The sequence below is a fragment of the Torulaspora delbrueckii genome, chromosome 8 (genome assembly GCF_000243375.1).
Source record: "Torulaspora delbrueckii CBS 1146 chromosome 8, complete genome".
NCBI classification, from domain to species: Eukaryota; Fungi; Ascomycota; class Saccharomycetes; order Saccharomycetales; family Saccharomycetaceae; genus Torulaspora; species Torulaspora delbrueckii.
Genome location: NC_016508.1, coordinates 40,195 through 54,159, shown reverse-complemented (window position 1 = coordinate 54,159; position 13,965 = coordinate 40,195). Strand labels below are relative to the sequence as shown.

General features: G+C 43.8%; 6 protein-coding genes across 6 annotated transcripts; 5 read left to right on the top strand and 1 right to left on the bottom strand.

The window, feature by feature from the left end:
* Window positions 1-114: 114 nt before the first annotated feature.
* Window positions 115-2,388, bottom strand: SEC23 (GTPase-activating protein SEC23; the record flags this gene model as incomplete). The annotated part of the gene is made up of 1 exon (XM_003683056.1): window positions 115-2,388. The coding sequence occupies one exon, from the start codon at window positions 2,386-2,388 to the stop codon at window positions 115-117; it is 2,274 nt and encodes a 757-aa protein (XP_003683104.1).
* A 1,620-nt stretch (window positions 2,389-4,008) lies between these two features.
* GAB1 (GPI-anchor transamidase subunit GAB1) lies at window positions 4,009-5,190 on the top strand (the record flags this gene model as incomplete). The annotated part of the gene is made up of 1 exon (XM_003683055.1): window positions 4,009-5,190. One exon carries the CDS (start codon window positions 4,009-4,011, stop codon window positions 5,188-5,190), a length of 1,182 nt encoding a protein of 393 aa, XP_003683103.1.
* A 95-nt stretch (window positions 5,191-5,285) lies between these two features.
* On the top strand, window positions 5,286-5,537 carry SMX3 (mRNA splicing protein SMX3; the record flags this gene model as incomplete). Its single annotated transcript, XM_003683054.1, has 1 exon — window positions 5,286-5,537. The coding sequence occupies one exon, from the start codon at window positions 5,286-5,288 to the stop codon at window positions 5,535-5,537; it is 252 nt and encodes an 83-aa protein (XP_003683102.1).
* Window positions 5,538-5,681: 144 nt separating this feature from the next.
* DPM1 (dolichyl-phosphate beta-D-mannosyltransferase) lies at window positions 5,682-6,482 on the top strand (the record flags this gene model as incomplete). Its single annotated transcript, XM_003683053.1, has 1 exon — window positions 5,682-6,482. One exon carries the CDS (start codon window positions 5,682-5,684, stop codon window positions 6,480-6,482), a length of 801 nt encoding a protein of 266 aa, XP_003683101.1.
* A 141-nt stretch (window positions 6,483-6,623) lies between these two features.
* GDB1 (bifunctional 4-alpha-glucanotransferase/amylo-alpha-1,6-glucosidase) lies at window positions 6,624-11,204 on the top strand (the record flags this gene model as incomplete). The annotated part of the gene is made up of 1 exon (XM_003683052.1): window positions 6,624-11,204. The coding sequence occupies one exon, from the start codon at window positions 6,624-6,626 to the stop codon at window positions 11,202-11,204; it is 4,581 nt and encodes a 1,526-aa protein (XP_003683100.1).
* Window positions 11,205-11,684: 480 nt separating this feature from the next.
* On the top strand, window positions 11,685-13,694 carry ATG13 (serine/threonine protein kinase regulatory subunit ATG13; the record flags this gene model as incomplete). Its single annotated transcript, XM_003683051.1, has 1 exon — window positions 11,685-13,694. The coding sequence occupies one exon, from the start codon at window positions 11,685-11,687 to the stop codon at window positions 13,692-13,694; it is 2,010 nt and encodes a 669-aa protein (XP_003683099.1).
* Window positions 13,695-13,965: the final 271 nt, after the last annotated feature.

Here is a 13,965-nt window from a genome sequence, read left to right as displayed (position 1 = left end):
TGTTAAATAGATGCTTTCTTTAGCAATTTCATCAACAGATGAGGCACGCACTTTTCGCAATGCGACCAATGCGTAAAAGTCACAAAGATCCTCTTGACACTAAGTGCCCATGCTTCATGTTTGACCACTTACTGCCACCTGTTGCAAATGCGTCATGAAGTTTTGCAATGAAACATCATCTGTCAAGACGATGGTAGAGCCGCCGTGGGTGGCATCTTGATAGCTGTCAGATGGATTCAGCTTAGACAGTAAAAATCTGGCTTGAGACCCACCAGCTTCTGTATCGATGAATCTTGGCAATGGAAATCTGTCGACCAACAGTTCAGCAGCTTCCAATTTAGGTTCTTCCAACAAGGATTTAAAGGCTGCATACTGAGGATCATCCTGATAGCCTGCTTTTCTCCATTGAGCTATTTGTTCACCGTGGTATATCAAGATGAAAAAGAACGTATCCAATAGTAAAATGGTGTTTGGCTTAACAGAGACAGAGTCAAGTAGGACTGGTTGTGGGTCATCTTCCATGGAAAAGGATGTCAGAGTTGGCTGGATCATGATCAAAGAGTTAGTTGTATCTTCCCTAGTGAAAATATGTCTGTAGAATGCGGTTTCATCGGGGGAGTTGTTGAAAACACTCAAAAATTGAGATCTTCTCAAGTAATAGGTAAATTGTGGATACAGGGAAAAGTTTGGTGCCAATCTGAACGAAGAAGGATCGTCCTTGTTGTAGTCGGCATATTTTTGACACAGTTTGATCAGAGTTCTATCAATCCATCTGATAACATCAGCTCCATCGTCCGACTCAGCCTTATAAACAGCTATCCGGGCCATCAGCACAGCAGCGGCCTCTTGATCGAAAGAGGCAGCGATTGCTGGTGCGCCAAACGGTAACAATTGGTTTGCCACAGTGGTAACTCTTACACGGTTTGTACCCGATGAATGTTGGTAATTGGTAATGAATTGAGTGTAAGCCAAACGAGGTCTGTCGGCAACAACGGGAGTCGTTGCAGCGGTATTAGCTATCTCGAAGAAAACTGCATAAGTATGGTTTGGTGAAAGCGCTGACATTTTCCAAGTAGAAGTTCCACCAATACCGATCTCAGAATCGCTAATATTGTTCCCATCACTCTTCTTGACTGCAGAAGCATGACCGATAAGGCCTTGAAGTTTCAGTTCTTTACTGGTCTTGACGGACATGTTACCATTGAAGGCCATCTTCAAATAACCTTCTTCGTCCTTGGAGAATAGTCTCATGTAAGATTGCTTAAAGATCGCAGTTGAGAATGCATCAGTCAACAATAAAATTCCACCAGTGGAATCGGTCAGTTGCTTCATTTCAGACATACCGATTTGATCGTAACAACCAGCAAAGACATCCACAGTGTGACCATTTAGTGCTACCCTCTCTGCAAGTTGATTATAATATTTGGAAGCTTTCTTATAATGACTGGCACGATCGGAATCGATATCGTGATGGGACCTTAGTGGATCCTTCAGTTCACTGGAAACGATCAAACCTGGAGACACAGTACATGGACCAGATGCAAAGAGAATAATTCTTGCAGCAACATTCTTGTAACAACCTTGAAGCAACAAGGATGCGATATTCAAAGCCGAACCTGTAGCTCTTAGTGGTCTATGGCCAGCATGGACGGTCCATTGATCTGGTGTCAAGTTTTCCAACAATTGGTTCAATTTAAACTCTACTTGCTCCAACGGTAGGAAGAACCTGTTTAAAGAGAATGGAGTGATCTTAGCATTTGGCATGGCACCCATCGAGTTGGTAGGTTTCTGACCAGTCAACATCTCGACCAGTTGCTCCAGCTGGTATTCCCTGTCACCACGAAACACATTACATCTATCAATGACCTGGCTCGACAGATCATGCAATTGGACCACATTCCCGTAAGTAATCAACCCAACGTACGCATTTGGAGGAAGTAGGGAAAGAGAAGTGACAATAGATTCCTTCAAAGCATCCAAGTTCTCTTGTTCTGCCGTGATATCGACCACGAAGAAGAAGATCGGAGGAATTTGCACTGGTCTATTGGTAATATACTCGACTGTAGCGTGTTGCAATTCAATTGGCATATTTTCCTGAGTCATATTGGCATACTGCGCTGGCAGATGGTTTCTAGAGTTACAGATCGGACAAGTCCACGAGTTGTTTCTGGGATCAATGGCACAGTAAGGGTTCAAGATACCCTTACATTGAGGACCCGCACACACCACAGGGTTATAGGGAGCCACTTGTAACTCATCATACTCCTTCAACGGTGTGTACAGACAACCGACGGGCACAACGTTCTTATTGGCGTCGGTTCTAGTCGAAGGAAACACGTTCCACGAGAAGCGTACCCCGTTGATGTCTTCGTTAGTCTCAAAATCCATGTTAGCACCAACCCACACTCGATCTACAAACTATCACAGAAACTCAATGGCCTTCAATAGCCTATATTTCCCTAATAGAATTGTTTGTTGTTGCTTGTATCGCCACCGTGGTAGGTTCACCTCCTGTTTCATGAAAAATTGGTGATCTCTCTATACGAGGCTGAACAAGTGAACAGTAAATAGTATTAAAACTGGTTTTACGAACCATGAGGCACCATTGAGCTTTCACAGTGGTACATAGAGATAGCGGTGATACAATGATACATGTCAGTCTTTTCCCCGTCAATTTTGAGGGTTTCTGGGAATAGTTTAAGTTTTTTATTCTGTTGCCAAATTTGAGTGAAAGTGCACTACGAAGTAGCAGTCAAAGAATTTGGCAAAACACTAGAAATTATTCGTATGATAATCCAGTGGTTTTTTCATTAAGTAATCATCAAGGAGCGTGGCTTTTGAGTTTTGAAACTAAAGTGTCAGCCAAAAAAATCGTGTCGTCGATTAACAACAAAGGAAAAATGAAGTACGCAGCCGGTAATCAGGGCATTTATCCATCTTATTATGCAGCAAGCTGATGGTTTATAAAGTGAACGTCGAAGTAGAAGGAGCAAGAGGTATCAATATGAATTACTACGAGTAATAATGTCACTTATGGAATCCAGAGAAAAATCTCTAGTTAAAACTAGATGATCCAGTCATATCAAAATTGAAACCTGCTCGATCAATGCAACTGAACAGCCGGACTGCGGCTGTCATCCAACTAAACAGAACAAGAGTGACGTGGATTTGACTATTCCTATGCTTATCTCAATGAACTGCTCAATTGTCTGTATTATCCCGTCATCAGAAGTCAACTTTTATAATCCTATTGGTTAACGGTAGCAGCATCCGATCGGTGCATTTTATCTCAAAAAAATCATAGCCGGTTGTTGGGACTCAAATCGAGTATTTGAAAAGATCTTGTTAATATCAAGTAGCGACACATGGTGCGAGACCGAGAAGCAGTATGTTTTTACTTTGTACAAGCACAAGAAGACATAATCCTTGTGTGATTCATAACTTACAATGTAGAGCCAAGCCTCCAAAAGATTTTTGTGTCCCGTCCACTTTGAGAGCTGGTTCCATTTCTTTAGCTTCGAGTCTGGTCTTATGATGCCTAAATTGTTTTGATTTTCTACGTAAATGATCATCTAAACTTTTAATCGATTTCGCTCGATCGAGCAGCTGCTCGACGCATTTCACTCTCTAAACCAAAATGGTCACTAAATTTGTCTAAAGGTTACTAGTATCTCAATCCTATACCTCTAACAAGCTAAGGAAAGAATATACAAGTGTTTGACTGACTTGAAGCGAAGTTTCAAATATAACTGCTCAATGAATATTCCTTGTCACTAGCCTGAAAACAACTTCGCTATGTGATGAGTTGCCCACAATTTCTCGTCTATTGTGCATATTCAGTGGTATTCAAGACGTAAACTAGATATGAGGTTCGATTGGCATTATTATTGTTGCATGGCGCTACCATAAGATGTTAACTATAGTGGTCATCACAGACCACGGTTAAACTTATAGTTTAATTCGTTTTATATAACAACAATCACCACATCAATTCAAGCCGCCATAGAGATGGAGACCCCTGAAAGATGGGTTGTACTGGTGTGTGTGGCCGTGCGGATGATTGTTTCCCTCTCCTTCCCCCAGTTACAACAACAGCTCGATAAGTCTGTTGAGTTCTCTACACCGTTCACTTCTTACCGGTCCCTGCGTGAGGGCGTTTACATGTTGAAGCAAGGCTTTGAACTCTACAATGGTGGTGTAATTCACCATTCGCCACTATTGGTAGTTTTGATGTCATTAATTGAGCCAGAATTTTTGGTTTCCCTCCTTTATGCATGTTTGGACGCCCTAATCGCGTACCAACTGGCGTGTATAGCGCGTTGTTTCAGCAAATCTATTACCATACCCGCATGGATACCCTGTTTGCTATACTCTCTCAATCCTTTGGCGCTTTTATCTTGCGTGAGCAGATCGTCAGTGATCTTCACCAACGTTTGCATATCGACCGCTGTCCTGCACGCGCTACAAGGTAACGTTTTGGTTGCCTCTGTGGCAATTGCTACTGCAGGGTATCTTTCACTATATCCGCTACTACTGGTGTTCCCATTGTTTGCTATATTCGAAACAAGAAGCTCCCGAGTGAAAGCTGCCGCTATCACTAGTTTTACTGTCGCAGTATTACTCACACTGAGCTACACTGCGTGCGGCAATAACTGGGCTTTCCTTGATGCCACTTATGGGTCATTAGTCAGATTCGACAAGCTCTTCCCAAACCTGGGACTATGGTGGTATTTTTTCGCCGAAATGTTCGATGCATACGTACCGTTCTTCAAAGCGGTATTCAACATCGTTGTTGTTTCATTCATTGCTCCGCTCACAGTCCGCTTCTACAGACAACCCTGCTACGCATTTGTTCTGTGCGTCGGGTGGATCACACTCACTAAACCGTACCCAACTCTGGGCGATGCAGGCTTTTTGCTCGGTTTCCTGCCGCTGTTCCACCCGTTATTCGGATACCTGCGCTACTCGGCACTCTCGTGCTTACTGTTCCTACACGCTGTAGTCCTCTCACCGATCTTTTACCACTTGTGGGTTGACCTTGGTTCCGGAAACAGCAATTTCTTTTACGCGATCACCCTAGTCTACGCACTCGCAATAGCCTCAATCGTCGCAGACCTATGCTGGGCTATGCTAAGATTCGAATATGACCACGGAAAGCCCAACTACCAACTCAAAGTGACTCAAATATAGTCACTAAGCGTATTCACGTGACTTTTAAAGAGATTGTTATTAAAGAACTATTTTATAGCTAACAGAACCAGTTGAACAAAGAGCACAACAGCGAGATGTCGTTCACGCCAGTGAACCCCAAACCGTTCCTGCGCGAGCTAGTGGACCAACCGGTGGTTGTGACGCTCAAGTTTAATAGTACACAGTATCGGGGAACGCTAGTGTCGACCGACAATTACTTCAACGTGAGGCTGCGGGACGCAGAGGAGTTCGTCGACGGCCGTTCTCGCGGAACTGTTGGTGAAATCTTTGTGCGTTGCAACAACGTCCTGTGGATCGGACAACCCCAGCCAGAAGCTGCCGAATGATAGAGAGTTTGTTATACAGCTTAACTACTAGTACATCACGTGCCATCTTTTACAGTTTATGTTAAAATCTAAGTACCTTTCGAACTATTAAGTCACGTCAATACTACAACACTTTAGGACAATACAGTGCTATAACACTTCTCAATGGCTATCACGAATTCAATCATTGTTCCTGCATACAAGGAGAAACTAAACATCAAGCCATTGACCACTCGGTTGTTCGCTGCACTCGGTAATGAGGCTTGCAAGACCACGGAATTAATCTTCGTTGATGACAACTCCCAAGATGGGTCTGTAGAAGAAGTTGAAGCACTCAAGAAAAGTGGCTACAACGTTCGTATTATTGTAAGAACCGATGAACGTGGCCTTTCGTCTGCTGTCCTGCGTGGGTTTCACGAAGCTCAAGGTGAATACCTTGTCTGTATGGATGCAGACTTACAACACCCTCCAGAGAGTGTTCCTCAACTCTTGGAGTCTTTGAGAAGCCATCCATTTGCCATTGGTACTCGTTATGCTCCTGGGGTCGGTATCGACAAGGACTGGCCTCTATATAGAAGAGTTATCTCTTCAACTGCCCGTGCCATGGCTAAACCTCTAACATCTGCTTCTGACCCCATGAGCGGTTTCTTTGGGCTACAGAAGAAGTATCTCACTGACGCAGATCCTGCATCGATTAATTCGCAAGGTTTTAAGATCGCGCTCGAACTTCTAGCTAAGCTGCCACTCCCAAGAACAGCCTCAGCTGTGGGTGAAGTGCCATTCTCATTCGGTGTGCGTACTGAAGGTGAATCTAAGCTCTCGGGTAAAGTTGTCGTGCAATACTTGGTGCAATTAAAGGAATTGTACTGTTTCCGCTACGGAGCCAATAACCTAGTGCTGTTTGTTGTCTTCTGGGCTATCCTAGTCATTTACGCCCTATACCAACTCTACAGCCTCGTATTCTAGCTATGTAGCGACTTGTAAGTTACCCGTTTGCGTAAACGGGGGTTTATTGTTCCTGCAGTAGGGGGTCTTCCGCTATAAAAGTGGAGGTACGCTTACGAGGTTCAAGGCTCGAGGCTCGAGGTCAATTGATCACTAACACCAATGGATCGAACGGTGCTTCTAAGGTTGAGCGACTCGGGCGAGCCGCTCGTTAGTTGCGCGTACGGTAAAGGTGTGCTTACTTTACCTTCGCTTCCACTTCCAAAAGACTGGTCATTGAAGTCGCCATTGTTTACTGTGAGACTATTGGTTGGGGCAGGTTCTCCAGTGGCTAGAGATGGGCTTGTTTGGCACAATTGTCCGCCAGATGCTGGCACTGGCTTTGACAGAAACCGTTTTTACAAGCGTAGGATCTCTACGAGCTTCCATCGAGATGACATGATCGATTTACCAGTTTATAGTCCGGGTCCATACTGTTTCTATCTATCCTTCAGAAATGAGCATGAAGTTCTCGAGACTACACGCAAGTTTTACTTTGTGGTGCCCCCAACCTTACAAATAAATGGTCATTCCATGCAATTAGACTCTATTGCCTTGCAAAGTGTTATTTCCAAGTGGATGGGTTCCGATTGGGATAAGGTATTTGCAAGAATTGCTGCGAAGGGCTATAATATGATTCATTTCACTCCTTTGCAAGAGCGTGGAGAGTCCAATTCGCCTTATTCAATTAAAGATCAGCTCAAATTCGATCCAGACTACTTCCAGGATGAGGAGCAAGTTCATAGAATGGTCAGTGGGTTGCAAAAGAAGTACAACATGCTTTCCCTAACAGATATTGTTTTTAATCACACAGCAAATAACTCACCTTGGCTCTTGGAACATCCAGATGCTGGTTACAGCGCCGAGACTGCTCCACATCTGACAGCTGCTATCGAACTGGACCGCCAATTGCTGGAGTTCAGCAGCAATTTGAAGAGACTTGGATACCCCGTTGATTTGAAAAATACCGATGATCTGTTCAAGGTTATGGATGGTATCAAAGTGCACGTATTGGGCTCTCTAAAGCTGTGGGAATTCTACGTGGTGGATGTGCCAGGCACTGTAGACAGCGTTAAAAAGTTGTGGGATGATGCTAGCAGTGAAGAAAGTCCTTTAGAGGTCCCTAGCGATATAGTGAAAGACAATTTCGTCCAGATCGCGGAGTTCGTGCGCGCACATGCTACTGCCGAAGAATTTGGAGGACTTGCAGGACGTAATGGTAATCAAATCGATACAAAAAGATTTATCAAAGTTTTGAAAAACCTATACGGTGAGTCCTTCGAGAATGAGATCCTTGATCATGCGCACAAGATCCTAGACGAAGTGAATTTACCGCTCTATCAGAGTTACGACGACGATGTGAGCGAGATCCTCGAGCAACTATTCAACCGTATCAAGTATCTAAGAATTGACGACCATGGGCCAAAACAGGGGCCAATCACAGATAAGCTGCCATTGACAGAGCCATATTTCACCAGGTTTAGAGCGAATGATGGCCGGGAATATGCGCTGGCAAACAATGGTTGGATATGGAACGGTAACCCTTTGGTCGATTTTGCCTCGAATAAGTCGAGAGCTTACTTGCGTAGAGAAGTGATTGTATGGGGAGACTGTGTCAAGTTGAGATACGGTAGAGGTCCACAGGATTCACCTTACCTATGGGAAAGAATATCCAAGTATGTGAAAATAAATGCTAAAATATTCGATGGCTTCAGAATCGATAATTGTCACTCGACGCCTTTGCATGTGGCAGAGTATTTTTTAGATCTCGCAAGAAGCGTTAATCCAAATCTTTATGTCGTCGCAGAACTGTTCTCCGGTTCCGAAACGATGGATTGCCTATTTGTTGAAAGACTAGGTATCTCGTCCCTAATCAGAGAGGCCATGCAAGCTTGGTCTGTCGATGAGCTTAGCCGCCTTATCCACAAGCACGGTGGTAGGCCCATTGGTTCTTACAAATTTCTTCCCCTTGATAACTTCCCATTTCCTGCGGATCTAGAGACCAATCAAAATTTCCATGAGCCACGGAGTGGCTACATTAGTTCAGCATCCGAAATCCTGATCCCCAAGATTTTGACAGCAGCTCCTCCACATGCTCTATTCATGGATTGTACTCATGACAACGAGACTCCTTATCAAAAGAGAACGGTCGAGGATACTTTACCAAACGCAGCACTAGTCGCGTTGTGCTCGAGTGCGATTGGTTCTGTCTATGGTTACGACGAAATCTTCCCAGAACTACTAGATCTGGTTCAAGAGAAGAGGGTTTATGATGTTAAAGATGGTAATGGCATAGGCGAGGTCAAATCAAAGTTGAACGGTATTCGAGCGGAAATTAGTCAATTGGGCTCTGATATTGAGGATGCAGAAATGCACGTTCACCATGCTGGTCAATATATTACTTTCCATCGTACAGATGCAAAAACAGGTAGCGGTTGGTATCTGGTTGCTAGAACGAAATTTGATGAAGGTGGAGAAGAACAACCTTTACCTCAACTACAACTGTCTCAGACCGCTTGCAAATTCCAATTTGCGTACTCTTTGAAAAAGAATGGTGAAGTTCCCCACGATGAAAAGCTGCTCAAAGGTATTCCAACCAAGTTGGTCGAGATAAAGGCTGTTCAGACTGACTTTGACAGCGCTAAGAAGATATCAATCATCACTGTAAATGAAGCATTTCCCCAGGGTTCGATTGCCATCTTCAAAACCCAGCAGTTAGGTGTTGATGAGAGTCTGGACCAATTTATCAGGTCCCAGGCATTAAAAGCCACAGCAAACGTCGACCTGGATTCTCTGAATTCAATTTTGTATCGTTCAGAACCAGAGGAATATGACAGCTCTGCTGGTCGTAATGGAGCATATGATATACCGAACTATGGCAAACTTGTCTATTGTGGTTTGCAAGGCTGGGTGTCTGTCTTACATCCGATCATTTTCTCTAATGACTTAGCCCACCCATTGAGCGAGAATTTACGTAATGGACCTTGGGCCTTCGATTATATCATCAACAGGCTGGGCTCGTATAGAGATGGAGCAGGTGTAACTGACGTTCAAACGTGGTTGCGTGACAGATTTGACAGAATCAGGGATATTCCGCATTATCTCGCTCCAAGCTACTTCGCACTGGTGATTGGACTACTTTATGGTTGTTGCCGATTCCGTGCCATGCAGTTGATGTCTGCCAACATAGGGAAATCAACATTGTTTGTTCAGAGTTTGTCAATGACTTCTATTCAAATGGTGTCGCGGATGAGATCGACCTCTATCCTACCGAAGGAAAACGTTCCTGCAATGGCGGCTGGCTTACCGCATTTCAGCACTGATTATATGAGATGTTGGGGTAGAGATGTGTTCATATCGTTGAGGGGTTTGCTACTGACAACCGGAAGATTTGATGAAGCGAAATCTCATATTCTTGCATTTGCTAAGACTTTGAAGCATGGTTTGATTCCCAACTTACTCGACGCAGGAAGAAACCCAAGGTATAACGCTCGTGATGCTGCATGGTTTTTCTTCCAAGCAATCCAGGATTATGTCGATATAGTACCCAGTGGAGAGTCAATTTTAAAGGAAAAAGTCACTAGACGTTTCCCGCTAGACGACACATACATAACTTTCGATGATCCAAAGGCTTTTAGCTACTCAAGCACGCTTGAAGAGGTGATGTATGAGATACTCGTCAGACACGCCAAAGGGATTAAGTACAGAGAGGCTAATGCGGGGCCAAACTTGGATAGGGTCATGAAGGATGAAGGTTTCAATGTCGAAGTTCATGTCGATTGGTCCACCGGATTGATTCACGGAGGTTCGCAATTCAATTGCGGTACTTGGATGGATAAAATGGGTGAAAGTGAAAAAGCAGGTTCTGTGGGTGTTCCTGGTACCCCAAGAGACGGCGCTGCCGTTGAAATCAATGGGCTATTGAAAAGTGCTCTGAGATTTGTCAACGAGCTTAATGAAAATGGGAAGTTCAAGTTCACTAAAGTTGAGAAAGAAGATGGTACAGAGATAAGTTTAAAGGAGTGGGAAAAGTTACTATTGAACAATTTTGAGAAGAAATTCTACGTGCCAGAAGATCCTGCTGATGATTGCAAGTACGACATCGACAGCAAAATTGTCAACCGAAGAGGTATATACAAGGATTTGTACCGGTCCGGAAAACCCTATGAGGATTATCAACTAAGACCCAATTTTGCCATTGCCATGGCAGTAGCACCTGAACTCTTCACGCCGAAGCTAGCTGTCCACGCCATTAACGAAGCAGATAAGATACTGAGAGGACCCGTCGGTATGCGCACTTTGGATCCAAGTGACTACAACTACCGCCCTTACTACAACAACGGCGAGGACTCCGAGGACTTTGCCACATCTAAGGGAAGAAATTATCACCAAGGCCCCGAATGGGTATGGCTTTACGGCTATTTTCTCAGGTCATTCCATCGTTTCAATTTCCTCACAGATCCAAGAGCCCAGAACGACGCAAAAACTGCACCATCGTCCTACCTATACCAGCAACTCTTCTCACGAATGGTTAAGCACACTGAGTGGATTGCCGAGAGTCCCTGGGCTGGTATAACAGAGCTCACGAACAAAGATGGCCAGTTGTGTAACGACTCGAGCCCAACCCAAGCCTGGAGTACAGGTTGTCTACTGGACCTATTCTACGACCTCTGGAGCAAGTACGAGGATTCAAGTGACCACTAAATACCTACGTAATGATCTTATTTCAATCTATACCTTCCATATCTAATTCTCCGATATATCACGTGAAATGCATCGCATTTTGAGGGAGCGCGTCCTAGCTCACTAATTGAATCTTTGTGAGCAAGATGAACCATCAAATACCCCGAGGAATAGGCATTTAGTATCCCAAGGCGTCTTAATATCGGGCCACTCATTTACATTTTGGTTCGTGAGCTTCGACTTCTTTTTGTGCGGCATCCATTGGTCGTGTCTGCAAGGACTACTGCTTTAGCGAGAAAGTTGTTAGCTCGGAGTGCCTGTCAAGGATAAAAGTTAACACTGATTGTATTGTAAGGTTAATAGCTTCAGCGATCGGGCATCATTCGTGTGCGTTCTAGAAAAGTCACTGATTTAACCTCTGTGGGGTCTTTCAAAAGTGGTGGGCGCCTAAACCTGAACGTTAAACTACAAAGGGGTGTAGTCATTTATGGTTAAGAGCGAATGATGGTTTCATATAATACTGACAAAGAGATAATAGAGCTGATAGATAATTTTTTTGTCAAAACGACTTCTCTAATCTGTGCGGCAAAATCGACTAAATATCAAACATCAAGCGATCTGCCGTCTGAATTCGATGAAGAATGGCTTTTATCAGAGACGGATGCAGATCTTGAGTTACCAGAGATTATCCGTCAGTGGTCACAATTCGACGGAGAGAAGGATCTTCCTCCCCTAGTGATCGAAACATACCTCGATTTAAGGCAAGTGGGGCCTTCACAATGGGTCACATTAAGAGATGAAGACGGAAACATGTGGAACGTTTGCAAAGGTACAAAAAAGTCGGAGATTGTTCTGGAGAGATGGTTGATAGAATTAGATAAAAGTTCTGCTTCTTTCAAGGGCCATAAGCCGACGGTGGAGGATTCCACTGGTCTTTCGAGCCAATTGATCCTATTGTTTCGTTACTTGTACACTCTCATTCAATTGCTACCAGCGAACGATCTTCACGTCAATCTTTCTAAACTTTCAGAGATTCAGGGCTCTATGCCGGCCCTGCAAATATCTACAAGAGTCTTAGATGGATCAAAACCTATCTTATCTAAAGGGAGGATTGGATTGAGTAAGCCGATAATAAGTACTTACTCTAATGTGATCAATGAATCAAACGTACCTTCACACTTGGAACAAAGAAAGATAACGTCTGTTTGGACAAAATTTGGGTTATTGAGAATATCTGTCTCATATAGGCATGACTGCCATTTTGAGCTACATGACACTGAAGAAGACTACACAAGCAATCAGTATATCCCTGAAGCAATGGTTAAAAGATTGGCTTCGAATCGCTCGCCATCATTGTCCCCTCAAGCACATGCTGGATCACTAAGTTCCATGGATCGTCCTTCCTCACAACGAAGACCAGTTGCCATATCAAGGCAACTGCAGATGTTCAAAGTAGGGTCAGTAGGTAGCGTACCGACATTTCAAAGTCAGACACTAACTCGGAATCCATCCAGCTCCTCGTCTGTAGTTGCTAATCTACAAGCTCAGAGAACAAACAACAGCCCAATACCTACTAATCCCACTTTGCAATCTCAAGAAATGCATGTGGAAGGTACCAGTGTTGGGAGTGCTTCGAAATACTCATCATCTTTTGGAAGGATTCGACGCCATTCTAGTACGAAACAAACAGAGCATACCGAAAGGCTAGCAAAATCCAGCAAACAGCCCGAGGATCAATCAGACACGTTATTGGACTTTGTCAAGCTAATAGACGAAAAGCCAGAATTGAAGTTCAACAAGAATAGATCTGTGACGGTCGACATTTCTAACTCACTAATGAAATTTCAAAGTCTGAAACCAACTAACGACTTTATTAGTGAGAACTTGAGTCTCAGTACATCAATGGATCCCTCTCATGCATCGCAAAGGCGCCGTTCAAGTTCACATTCGCCTATGCCCTCATTTTCACCTGCCGTCAACTATCCATCGATTCCATCTAGGTTATCACAAGCAGATCTGAATGAAGACGCGGGTGATAATCGGAGGAGTTCAACCGAGACTCACAGGCCAAGTGGTGTTTCATTCCATGGAAGTAGTGTTTCGAGCCAGCGACAAAGCCTTGGGTCTAAAGGCAGCTTCCAATATAACGCGAGTCCTCAAGATGTCAATGCGTCAAATGATAATGAAGACGACGACGAAGATGATCTTCTGATGCATCAAACAGTCCTAGGCAAATCTGGACTAAAAAATTACACTTCGCCAATGTCAATGGAAAGTGTGGCTTCCTCAATACCCAAAAACCGCTTATCAATTCCTCAACCATCGCAGTATTCTCAACCAACTACGATTGCGGTGCCTGCTTATGCTAAGCTACATAGGCCTGGAATGGAGCGCACGGAGTCGCAGGCTACTGGAAAGAGGAGAAATTCTGAAGGGGTACTCGGAGGTGAAGAAGAAGAGGATGAAGATCTGCTATTTTTTATGAGTGACATGAACCTTTCTAAGATGTGAATTTAATCTTGAGCCTTGATGGTTCAGAATTGTTATGACGGCGCATTCAAGCAGAAATCGGAAGCTTTGTGCTTTACCATCCTTTTAATGTATATTTCTTATAGAGAAGCTTTCTTTTAGCTCCTTGAGCACCAGTTGAGTAGCACAATATGTGGGCTTGTAACATTATTGCCAACATTATTGCCAACATCAATTCGAACGTTTACAAGATGTTAGTTATAGGATATAGGACTATGTCGTTTGATTTATTTCCGCCATTTTTTGATTTCTC